Source organism: Salmo salar, chromosome 03 (assembly GCF_965601325.2).
Source record: "Salmo salar chromosome 03, fSalSal1, whole genome shotgun sequence".
Lineage (NCBI taxonomy): Eukaryota > Metazoa > Chordata > Actinopteri > Salmoniformes > Salmonidae > Salmo > Salmo salar.
Genome location: NC_138293.1, coordinates 53,072,201 through 53,085,114, shown reverse-complemented (window position 1 = coordinate 53,085,114; position 12,914 = coordinate 53,072,201). Strand labels below are relative to the sequence as shown.

The 12,914-nt window shown below is 46.2% G+C and overlaps 1 protein-coding gene across 2 annotated transcripts in view; it reads right to left on the bottom strand.

Annotated features, from left to right (window-relative positions):
- Positions 1 to 12,422, bottom strand: part of trpm4a (transient receptor potential cation channel, subfamily M, member 4a) — a 74,245-nt gene extending 61,823 nt beyond the window's left edge. Inside the window, exon 1 of one of the 2 annotated variants that reach the window (XM_045716111.2) lies at positions 11,946 to 12,422. Coding sequence is in view for 1 of the 2 variants with exons in the window: in XM_014192262.3 (XP_014047737.3) it covers positions 11,972 to 12,043 (72 nt within the window). In the remaining variant the exon portion in view is untranslated. The remainder of the gene's footprint in view (positions 1 to 11,945) is intronic. The other variant, XM_014192262.3, reaches the window with a different exon arrangement.
- Between the last annotated feature and the right edge of the window lie 492 nt (positions 12,423 to 12,914).

The window sequence follows — 12,914 nt, the reverse complement described above, 5'->3', positions numbered from 1 at the left end:
TGACGTCTTGATAAGTTCCTTTCCTGAGGATGGCTCACCTCTCACAGTTCTGGGTGACTTTAACCTCCCCACGTCTACCTTTGACTCATTCCTCTCTGCCTCCTTCTTTCCACTCCTCTCCTCTTTTGACCTCACCCTCTCACCTTCCCCCCCTACTCACAAGGCAGGCAATACGCTTGACCTCATCTATACTAGATGCTGTTCGTCCACTAATCTCATTGCAACTCCCCTCCAAGTCTCCGACCACTACCTTGTATCCTTTTCCCTCTCGCTCTCATCCAACACTTCTCACTCTGCCCCTACTCGGATGGTATTGCGCCGTCACAACCTTCGCTCTCTCTCTTCCGCTACTCTCTCCTCTTCCATCCTATCATCTCTTCCCTCTGCTCAAACCTTCTCCAAACTATCCCCTGATTCTGCCTCCTCAACCCTCCTCTCCTCCCTTTCTGCATCCTTTGATTCTCTATGTCCCCTATCCTCCAGGCCGGCTCGGTCCTCCCCTCCTGCTCCGTGGCTCGACGACTCATTGCGAGCTCACAGAACAGGGCTCCGGGCAGCCGAGCGGAAATTAGGAAAACTCGCCTCCCTGCGGACCTGGCATCCTTTCACTCCCTCCTCTCTACATTTTCCTCTTCTGTCTCTACTGCTAAAGCCACTTTCTACCACTCTAAATTCCAAGCATCTGCCTCTAACCCTAGGAAGCTCTTTGCCACCTTCTCCTCCCTCCTGAATCCTCCTCCCCCTCCCCCCCCCCCTCCTCCCTCTTTGCGGATGACTTCGTCAACAATCTTGAAAAGAAGGTCGACGACATCCGATCCTCGTTTGCTAAGTCAAACGACACCGCTGGTCCTGCTCACACTGCCCTACCCTGTGCTTTGACCTCTTTCTCCCCTCTCTCTCCAGATGAAATCTCGCGTCTTGTGACGGCCGGCCGCCCAACAACCTGCCCGCTTGACCCTATCCCCTCCTCTCTTCTCCAGACCATTTCCGGAGACCTTCTCCCTTACCTCACCTCGCTCATCAACTCATCCTTGACCGCTGGCTACGTCCCTTCCGTCTTCAAGAGAGCGAGAGTTGCACCCCTTCTGAAAAAACCTACACTCGATCCCTCCGAAGTCAACAACTACAGACCAGTATCCCTTCTTTATTTTCTCTCCAAAACTCTTGAACGTGCCGTCCTTGGCCAGCTCTCCTGCTATCTTTCTCAGAATGACCTTCTTGATCCAAATCAGTCAGGTTTCAAGACTGGTCATTCAACTGAGACTGCTCTTCTCTGTGTCACGGAGGCTCTCCGCACTGCTAAAGCTAACTCTCTCTCCTCTGCTCTCATCCTCCTAGACCTATCTGCTGCCTTTGATACGGTGAACCATCAGATCCTCCTCTCCACCCTCTCCGAGTTGGGCATCTCCGGCGCGGCCCACGCTTGGATTGCGTCCTACCTGACAGGTCGCTCCTACCAGGTGGCGTGGCGAGAATCTGTCTCCGCACCACGTGCTCTCACCACTGGTGTCCCCCAGGGCTCTGTTCTAGGCCCTCTCCTATTCTCGCTATACACCAAGTCACTTGGCTCTGTCATATCCTCACATGGTCTCTCCTATCATTGCTATGCAGACGACACACAATTAATCTTCTCCTTTCCCCCTTCTGATAACCAGGTGGCGAATCGCATCTCTGCATGTCTGGCAGACATATCAGTGTGGATGACGGATCACCACCTCAAGCTGAACCTCGGCAAGACGGAGCTGCTCTTCCTCGCGGGGAAGGACTGCCCGTTCCATGATCTCGCCATCACGGTTGACAACTCCATTGTGTCCTCCTCCCAGAGTGCTAAGAACCTTGGCGTGACCCTGGACAACACCCTGTCGTTCTCTACTAACATCAAGGCGGTGACCCGATCCTGTAGGTTCATGCTCTACAACATTCGCAGAGTACGACCCTGCCTCACACAGGAAGCGGCGCAGGTCCTAATCCAGGCATTTGTCATCTCCCGTCTGGATTACTGCAACTCGCTGTTGGCTGGGCTCCCTGCCTGTGCCATTAAACCCCTACAACTCATCCAGAACGCCGCAGCCCGTCTGGTGTTCAACCTTCCCAAGTTCTCTCACGTCACTCCACTCCTCCGCTCTGTCCACTGGCTTCCTGTTGAAGCTCGCATCCGCTACAAGACCATGGTGCTTGCCTACGGAGCTGTGAGGGGAACGGCACCTCCGTACCTTCAGGCTCTGATCAGGCCCTACACCCAAACAAGGGCACTGCGTTCATCCACCTCTGGCCTGCTCGCCTCCCTACCTCTGAGGAAGCACAGTTTCCGCTCAGCCCAGTCAAAACTGTTCGCTGCTCTGGCACCCCAGTGGTGGAACAAGCTCCCTCACGACGCCAGGACAGCGGAGTCAATCACCACCTTCCGGAGACACCTGAAACCCCACCTCTTTAAGGAATACCTAGGATAGGATAAAGTAATCCTTCTAACCCCCCCCCCCTTAAAAGATTTAGATGCACTATTGTAAAGTGGTTGTTCCACTGGATATCACAAGGTGAATCCACCAATTTGTAAGTCACTCTGGATAAGAGCGTCTGCTAAATTACTTAAATGTAAATGTAATAAAAGGCCACCCTAAAATGTGGAGTTTTGTCACACAACACAATGCCACAGATTTCTGAAGTTTTGAGGGAGCGTGCAATAGGCATGCTGACTGCAGGAATAGCCACCGGAGCTGTTGAAATATAATTAAATGTTAATTTCTCTACCATAAGCCGCCTCCAACGTTGTTTTAGAAAATTTGGTGGTACGTCCAACCGGCCTCACATCCGCAGACCACTTGTAATCATGCCAGTCCAGAACCTCCACAATCCGGCTTCTTCACCTGTAGGATATTCTGAGGGCAGCTACCCAGACAGCTGATGAAACTGTGGGTTTACACAACCAAAGAATTTCTGCACAAACTGTGATAAACCATCTCAGGGAAGCTCATCTGCGTGCTTGTCGTCCTCACCAGGGTCTGAATCTGACTGTAGTTCGGTGTCGCAACCAACTTCAGTGGGCAAATTCTCACCTTCGATGGCCACTAGCATGCTGGAGAAATGAGCTCTTCGGAGTTCCATAGGGCGGTGCGCAATTGGCCCAGCGTCGTCCGGGTTAAGGTTAGGCCGGGGTAGGCCGTCATTGTAAATAAGAATTTGTTCTTAACTGACTTGCCTAGTAAAATAAAGGTTACATTGTTTTTTAAATAAAACCCTGTGTTCTCTAATTACCTTGCTGGTGCCCGCCTATTGGGTGTGGCTAATCTGATGAAGAGATGGAAATTGACACAACTAGGCCCTAAGTTAGCTACCCCATCTGCAGGTCTACAGTCTCCTGGTTAAATAAAAAGTTTCAGCATGATAATGCATGGCCCCATGTCGCAAGAATCTGTACACAATTCCTGGAAGCTGAAAATGTCACAGTTCTTCCATGGCCTGCATACTCACCAGACAAGGCACTACAGAGGGTAGTGCGTACGGCCCAGTACATCACTGGGGCCAAGCTTCCTGCCATCCAGGACCTCTATACTGTGTGGTGTCAGAGGAAGGCCCTAAAAATTGTCAAAGACTTCAGCCACCGTAGTCATAGACTGTTCTCTCTGCTACCGCACGGCAAGCGGTACCGGAGCGCCAAGTCTAGGTCCAAGAGGCTTCTAAACAGCTTCTACCCCCAAGCTGAACAGCTAATCAAATGGCTACCCAGCCTATTTGCACTGTCGCCCCCCCCCCCCCCCCCCCCATTTTACGCTGCTGCTACTCTCTGTTATTAATATCTATGCATAGTCACTTTAATAACTCTACCTAAACTCAGCAAAAAAAGAAACGTCATCTCACTATCAACTGCGTTTATTTTCAGAAAACTTAACATGTGTAAATATTTGTATGAACATAACAAGATTCAACAACTGAGACATAAAGTTCCACAGACATGTGACTAACAGAAATATAATAATGTGTCCCTAAACAAAGGGGGGGTCAAAATCAAAAGTAACAGTCAGTATCTCCAGAGTACAGGCCTCGGTGTAACGCTCATTCCTTCTACGATAAACGCAAATCTGACCATCACCCCTGGTGAGACAAAACCGTGACTCGTCAGTGAAGAGCACTTTTGGCCAGTCCTGTCTGGTCCAGCAATGGTGGGTTTGTGCCCATAGGCGACGTTGTTGTCTGGTGAGGACCTGCCTTACAACAGGCCTACAAGCCCTCAGTCCAGCCTCTCTCAGCCTATTGCAGACTGTCTGAGCACTGATGGAGGGATTGTGCGTTCCTGTTGTAACTCGGCAGTTGTTGTTGCCATCCTGTACCTGTCCCGCAGGTGTGACGTTCAGATGTACCGATCCTGTGCAGGTGTTGTTACACATGGTCTGCCACTACGAGGATGATCAGCTGTCCATCCTGTCTCCCTGTAGCACTGTCTTATGACCTTAACTGTGACCTTAAGCCAAATTTCTTCAGCTTCCTGAAGTTGAAGAGGCGCTGTTGCGCTGTCATTTAGTTCAGTTACCTTTGCCTTCTTGGGTACAGGAACAATGGTGGCCTTGAAGCATGTGGGGACAGCAGACTGGGATAGGACGAGATTGAATATGTCCGTAAACACACCAGCCAGCTGGTCTGCGCATACTTTGAGGATGCAGCTAGGGATGTCGTCTGAGTAGGCAGCCTTGCGAGGGTTAACATATTTAAACGTCTTACTCACGTTGGCCACAGAGAAGGAGAGCCCAAAGTCCTTGGTAGCGGGCCATGTCGGTGTCATTGTATTATCCTCAAAGTGGGCAAAGAAGGTGTTTAGTTTGTCTGGAAGCAAGACGTCGGTCTCCGTGACATGGCTGGTTTTCTTTTTGTAGTCCGTGATTGTCTGTAGACCCTGCCACATACGTCTTGTGTCTGAGCCGTTGAATTGCAACTCCACTTTGTCTCTATACTGACATTTCGCTTGTTTGATTGCCTTGCGGAGGGAATAACTACACTGTTTGTATTCGGCCATAATCCCAGTCACCTTTCCATGGTTAAATGCGGTGGTTCGCGCTTTCAGTTTTGCGCGTGTGCTGCCATCCATCCACAGTTTTTGGTTAAGGTAGGTTTTAATGGTCACAGTGGATACAACATCTCCTATGCACTTCCTTATAAACTCACTCACCGAATCAGCGTATACGTCGATATTATTCTCTGAGGTTACCCGGAACATGTCCCAGTCCGCGTGATCAAAACAATCTTGAAGGGTGGTTTCCGATTTGTTCAGACCAGCGTTGAACTCTGGAGCAGTGGAAACACGTTCTCTGGAGTGATAAATGACGCTTCGCCATCTGGCAGTCCGACGGCACGAATCTGGATTTGGTGGATGCCAGGAGAAAGCTACCTGCCCCAATGCATAGCGCCAACTGTAAAGTTTGGTGGAGAAGGAATAATGGTCTGGGGCTGGTTTTCATGGTTCGGGCTAGGCCCCTTATTTCCATGAAGGGAAATCTTAACGCTACAGCATACAATTACATTCTAGACGATTCTGTGCTGCCAACTTTGTGGCAACAGTTTAAGGAAGGCCCTTTCCTGTTTCAGCATGACAATGCCCCCGTGCACAAAGCGAGGTCCACACAAGCACTCTCTCTCTCTATGCAAATATTGAGCCAGTCCACTCAAGCACCACTATTCAACAGAGTACATTAGAGATAGAGACAGGAAAGGCAAATGAGAGGACAAGCTAAAAGGTGTCACAAGACAAGTGTAATACCTTCTCTTTCACTGTCTTTCTATTTGCTCTCTTGAACGAACTCTTCTCCAGCCTTCAATTATCTCTCCTTTGTTTATTTTTCTCGGATCAATGGCAGTTGTGCATATTGCATACAGATATATGATCTTAATTTGAGCCAGTTTCCGACAGCAGGAAAATAATCCTGAGACAACAGGAAATGTGAAATATTATGTGGATTTATAATTAATGGACATTTTTGTAGGGGTTGATAAAAACAATTCTAAGGGAAAACCAAGTCTGACATTTCAAAGTGGTATTTACAAACCTTTTAAACCTTTTTAAGCCTTTCTAAACTTTTTAAACCTTGAATACACTACAAATTGTATATTTCCTGCATTGCATGAAAGTTATCTGGCAACAGAGTGATCAAATTAAGTTCCTACCACTGTACCAGCATGTGGGCTATCATGCCTTATCTTTTTTGACAGACTATGGTATTTTTTTAATTCTTAAGTTTAGTTTGTTAGAGGCTTCCATACTCTCATATGTCAAGAGGGCAGAGGGGCCTACAAGTCATGTATTTTTACCACTTTGTATGTCGGACAGTTCCAGCTGCTGTGCAGCTTAAATGAGTTGTGTGTCCTACCCCTCTTGTCCTGTCAGTTCATGCCTGAGAAAGATGGACTAGCCTGTTCTGGCGGCTTCAGAAGCGCATGTCATAGGAGCGGTCTGTTTTTATAACAACACTGACGGTCATTCTCCCGCCATTGCCACTCAGAAAATAGTTCAACATCAACACAAAAATACAATAAAGTCATACAAAATCTGGTTAGAGAACATAACAGTAGGCCTGTACCTAGGGATAGGCCTGTAGGCATTTACCTAGCAGAAGACTACACAGATGGTCTGTAAGTAACTGTCACAACGATTGATAATTCACCAAATAAATAAAACAAACAAGTAGGCTAAGTTACAACAAGTTTGCAACAGACAACTGGACATAAATGTTCTTGCAATGTCCCATGAAATATGTCTAGAACATTAACATTGGATATTCTGAGAACATGGTTACTATGTTCTAGGTAAGTTTTGTTTGACATTGAGGGAATGTTATCCTAATTCTACCAAGGCCCAAATCCCCATAATTTGCATGAAGAACAGACAGAGATATCGGGGACGTAGGTCGGGGTGCCTTGTAAGGATCCGAAGATGAGTGGGTAATCCGCCTCTACCATCAGACCTATTAGCCAACGTGCAATCATTGGATAATAAAATGGATGAGCTCTGATCAAGACTATCCTATCAGCAGGATATAAAAAAAATGTAATCTCTTATGTTTCACCGAGTCGTGGCTGAACGACGACATGGATAAAACACAGCTGGCTGGGTTTTCGGTGCATCGGCAAGATAGAACAGCTGCCTGTAAGACAAAGGGTGGTGATCTGTATCTATTTGTAAATAACAGCCGGTGCACGAAATGTAATATTAGGGAAGTCTCAAGGTTTTGCTCGCCTGAGGTACAGTATCTCATGATAAGCTGTAGACCACTCTATTTACTAAGAGAGTTATTCGTAGCTGTGTATTTACCACCACAAACTGATGCTGGCACTAAGAGCGCACTCAACGAGCTGTATAAGGCCAAAAGCAAACAAGAAAATGTTCATCCAGAAGCGGCGCACCTTGTTGCCGGGGATTGTAATGCAGGCAAACTGAAATCAGTTTTACCAAATTTCTACCAGCATGTTATAAGTGCAACCAGAGGGAAAAAAACTCTAGATCGCCTTTACTCCACACACAGAGAAGCGTACAAAGCTCTCCCTCACCCTTCATTTGGCTGACCGTATCTCTATCCTCCTGATTCTTGCATACAAGCGAAAACTAAAGCAGGAAGTACCACTGACTCGCTCAATATGGAAGTGGTCAGACAACGCAGATGCTAAGCTATAGGACTGTTTTGCAAGCACAAACTGGAATATGTTCACGGGATTCTTCCAATTGCTCCCAAGGATGAACCAGACTTGTGGAGGTCTGCAATTTTTATTCTGAGGTCATGGCTGATTTATTTTGATTTTCCCATGATGTCAAGCAAAGAGGCACTGAGTTTGAAGGTAGACCTTGAAATACATCGACAGGTACACCTCCAATTGACTCAAATGATCGCAATTAGCCTATTAGAAGCTTCTAAAGCCTTGACATCATTTTCTGGAATTTTCCAAGCTGTTGAAAGGCACAGTCAACTTAGTGTATGTAAACTTCTGACCCACTGGAATTGTGATACAGTGAATTATAAGTGAAATAATCTGTCTGTAAACAATTGTTGGAAAAATGACTTGTGTCATGCACAAAGTAGATGTCCTAACCGACTTGCCAAAACTATAGTTTGTTAACAAGAAATTTGTGGTGTGGTTGAAAAACGAGTTTTAATGACTCCAACCTATGTGCATGTAAACTTCCGACTTCAACTGTACATACCCCAACCAGAAGCCATGGATTACAGGCAACATGGTCACTGAGCTAAAGGGTAGAGCTGCCGCTTTCATGGAGCGGGTCACTAACCCAGACACTTATAAGAAATCCTGCTATGCCCTGCAACAAACCATCAAACAGGTAAAGCGTCACGACAGGATTAAGATTGAATCATACCACACAGGCTCCGACACTCGTCGGATGTGGCAGGATTTGCAAACTATTACGAACTGCAAAGGGAAGCACAGCCGCGAGCGAGCTGCCCAGTGACATGAGCCTACCAGACGAGCTAAATTACTTTTATGCTCGCTTCGAGGCAAGCAACACTGAAGCATGCATGAGAGCATCAGCTGTTCCGGACGACTGTGTGATCACGCTCTCCGTAGCCGACGTGAGTAGGACCTTTAAACAGGACAACATTCACAACACCGCAGGGGCAGAGGGATTACCAGAACGTGTACTCCGAGCATGCGCTGACCAACTGGCAAGTGTCTTCACTGACATTTTCAACCTCTCCCTGACCGAATCTGTAATACCAACATGTTTCAAGCAGACCAGCATAGTCCCTGTGCCCAAAAACACCAAGGTAACCTGCCTAAATGACTAAATGTAGCCATGAAATGCTTTGAAACGCTGGTCATGGCTCACATCAACACCATTATCCCACAAACCCTAGACCCACTCCAATTTGCATACCACCCCAACAGATCCAACGATGATGCAATCTCTATTGCACTCCACACTGCCCTTTCCCAGCTGGACAAAAGGAACACCTACGTGAGAATGATATTCAATGACTACAGCTCAGCGTTCAACACCATAGTGCCCTCAAAGCTCATCATTAAGCTAAGGACCCTGGAACTAAACACCTTCCTCTGCAACTGGATTCTGGACTTCCTGACGGCCGCCCCCCAGGTGGTGACGGTAGGTAACAACACACCTGCCACACTGATCCTCAACACGGGCCCTCAGGGGTGCGTGCTCAGTCCCTTCCTGTACTTGCTAATCAATCAATCAAATGTATTTAATAAAGCCCTTCTTACATCAGATGATGTCACAAGGTTCTGTACAGAAACCCAGCCTAAAACCCTAAACAGCAAGCAATGCAGGTGTAGAATCACGGTGGCTAGGAAAAGCTCCCTAGAAAGGCCGGAACCTAGGAAGAAACCTAGAGAAGAACCAGGCTATGAGGGGTGGCCAGTCCTCTTCTGGCTGTGTCGGGTGGAGATTATAACAGAACATGGCCAAGAGGTTCAAATGTTCATAGATGACTAGCAGGGTCAAATAATAATAATAATCACAGTAGTTGTAGAGGGTGCAACAGGTCAGCACCTCAGAAGTAAATGTCAGTTGGCTTTTCATAGCCATTCAGAGTATCTCTACCAGTCCTGCTGTCTCCAGAGAGTTGAAAACAGCAGGTTTGGGACAAGGTAGAACGTCCGGTGAACAGGTCAGGGTTCCATAGCCACAGGCAGAACAGTTGAAACTGGAGCAGCAGGCCAACCAGGTGGACTGGGGAGGGGACAGCAAGGAGTCATCAGGCCAGGTAGTCCTGAGGCATGGTAATAGGGCTCAGGTCCTCCTCCGAGAGAGAGAGTTGTGCTTTCAAGGCCAAGCACGACTCCAACACCATCATTAATTTGCAGACGACACAACAGTAAGGCCTGATCACCGACAACGATGATACAGCCTATAGGGAGGTGGTCAGAGACCTGGCAGTGTGGTGCCAAGATAACAACTTCTCCCTCAAAGTGATCAAGACAAAGGAGATGATTGTGGACTACAGAAAAAGGAAGACCGAGCACACCCCCATTCTAATCGACGGGGCTGTAGTGGAGCAGGTTGAGAGCTTCAAGCTCCTTGGTGTCCACATCACCAATTAACTATCATGGTCCAAACACACAATCATGGTCCAAACTCCCCCTCAAGAGACTGAAGATATTTGTCATGGGTCCTCAGATCCTCAAAAAGTTCTACAGCTGCACCATCAAGAGCATCCTGACTGGTTGCATCACCGCCCGGAATGGCAACTGCTCGGCCTCCAACCGCAAGGCACTACAGAGGGTAGTGCATACGGCCAAGTATGTCAATGGGGCCAAGCTTCCTGCCATCCAGGATCTCTATACCAGGCGGTATCAGAGGAAGGCCCTAAAAATTGCCAAAGACTCCAGCCACCCTAGTCATAGACTGTTCTCTCTGCTACCGCACGGCAAGCGGTACCAGAGCCCCAAGTCTAGGTCCAAAAGGCTTCTTAACAGCTTCTACCACCAAGCCATAAGACTCCTGAACAGCTAATCAAATGGCTACCCAGACTATTTTTATTGTCCCCCCCACCACCGCTGCTGCTACTCTCTGTTTATTATCTATGCATAGTCACTTTACCTCTACCCCCTTGTACATATTACCTCAATTACCTCAACTAACCTGTGCCCCTACACATTGACTCTGTACTGGTACCCACTGTACATAGCCTCGCTACTGTTATTTTATTGTTGCTCTTTAATTTTTTTTTTTTTTTCACTTCAGTTTATTTTAGTAAATACTTTCTTAACACTTATTTTTCTTAAAACTGCATTGTTGGTTAAGGGCTTGTAAGTAAGCATTTCACTGTAAGGTCTACACCTGTTGTTCCATATAGCTGCGTAAACCCACTTGGGTCAAGCTGCCACAGTAAGGTACTGCAATTTTAACCCTAAATGGTTTTGTTTTTATTTGAGTTAACCTTTATTTTATCAGGGAGTCATACTGGGACCAAGGTCTCTTTCACAAATTAGCCCTGAATTACATGAATTACAGAAAATACACAAATCAAAATATAAACACAAAATGCAAGCAGAAAGAAAAGCGCGTAATAAAACAAACACATTTATCAGTAATAAGGTCCTCAATCAGCTTTCTATCAGTTTCCCCAGAGGCACCAGGTCATCAAATGTAAGAACATTTTGAAGATTGTTCCACAAATAAGTTGCAAGAAAACTAAAACCGTATTTACCTAAGGAATTTCCAAAGGAATTTCAAGAGTTATCCATCCCTAAGTGGTAACTCGTGTCTAAAGTTTGATGTTAGGTGCAGTGGGACTTTTTTTATGCGACATCAAAGAGGGCCAAACAACTTTCTGTTAGAGAATGCTGGTCTCCGGGATGAGCGGTAAGTAGCCTAGCGGTTAAGCGTGTTGGGCGGTTTGAATCCCGTAGGTGATAAATCTGTCTGTGTCCTTGAGCAAGACACGTAACCCTAATTGCTCTGGATAAGAGCTTCTACTAAAATGAATGCAGTGATGAGTACTAAAATTGTTGCCAGTAATAAAGGGCAGTGCGCTATGATAAACTGCATCTAACAGCTTTAATGAAGTGGCAGCTGCGTTCATTAAGATGATGTTTAGGAAAGCCTTTGAATTCGTAGTGAGAGATCAACATTATCGAAAACCTTTGACAGGTCAATGACGAGGGCAGCACAATGTTGCATTTTATCCATACATTGAACCACATCATTAATAACTAAGGATGCAGCAGATATAGTGTCATGACCTGGTGTAAAACCAGACTGATGTACATGTATAATGCATTTAAAAGATAAGAAATGTAATCTTTCGGGATAAACGTTTTTATTATATTATAAAAGTAACACTATAGCGCTGCTTTCAGTTAAAGATTTAACACAGATTCACTTGGTGAATAGCCTACTGTACCATTTACGCGCACGATTTTGGCATGCACTACCCAAAAAGACAGGCTTTTAACATGCGGAATTGAGTGATAGCTGAGTAACTCACACGTGTTTATAATAGATGAGCCAAACCTGATCTTTCTCGGATTTTCTTGTTTCCGTTCTCCCTCTGCCTCCTTCATGCTCTTTATCCGTATCCTTCATTACACACTCTATCCCCTCTCTGCTCTTCTTCGGCAAGCGGCTAAAATAATTCTCTAATAGGTCCGAAGTCGATACATAAACAGCTAAAACCCAATTTTGAAGTTTGAGGTTCACTGCTGGATGTGCACTGCAGACAGAGCGATGTAAAACTATTTGGAGTAGCTGCCTCGGGCTGCGCTGCGCTCTGCCCACAACCAGTCACAAGGATCTATCTCGAGAAGTGTACATAGCTCGATGGTGCTGTGAATAGATAGACCTATAGCTGATCCCACCTGCAAGGAAGATGTACAGTATGTTCGAGGCGCGGTGTAGAAATGGTAGGGCCTATGATATAGAGCAGGGGAATGGGAGGAGGCCAAAGCGTTAGGCTACTTGGGAAGGGAGGGCATGCAGGAAAGAATGTCCAGTGTCCGGGTTCCGGGGCGTTTCGAGTGCATTGCCCTCGCGGATTCTGTTTTTCCAATCTTTGGAACAATAATCATAAACAAATAAACCTTTGTTTAACATTGTTTGTGGTGTTCAATCATGTCGCAACAATTTTCTAGGGAAGTCCTGGGATATACCTCGGGACAGTATGTAACAGTGTGTCGCCAACGTCACCCAGCATAAAAGCAACAATTCATGTCATTTTGGGATGTTTGATTGCGTTTTCTCATAGGTCTACTGACATAGTAGTCGAGTTTTAAACTAAATTAGGCTACCCATCATGTCCAGAAAGCATACATTGATTCCAGTATCATACATTAATAAATTACAAGGTGTGAATGATTTGGAAGAAGCCTGTTGCCATTTGAATTTGGCCAATTTATTAAACACATATTTAATTATAAGCTAACCTAAATGTATGCATCTGACCAAAAGGGGGAAATCT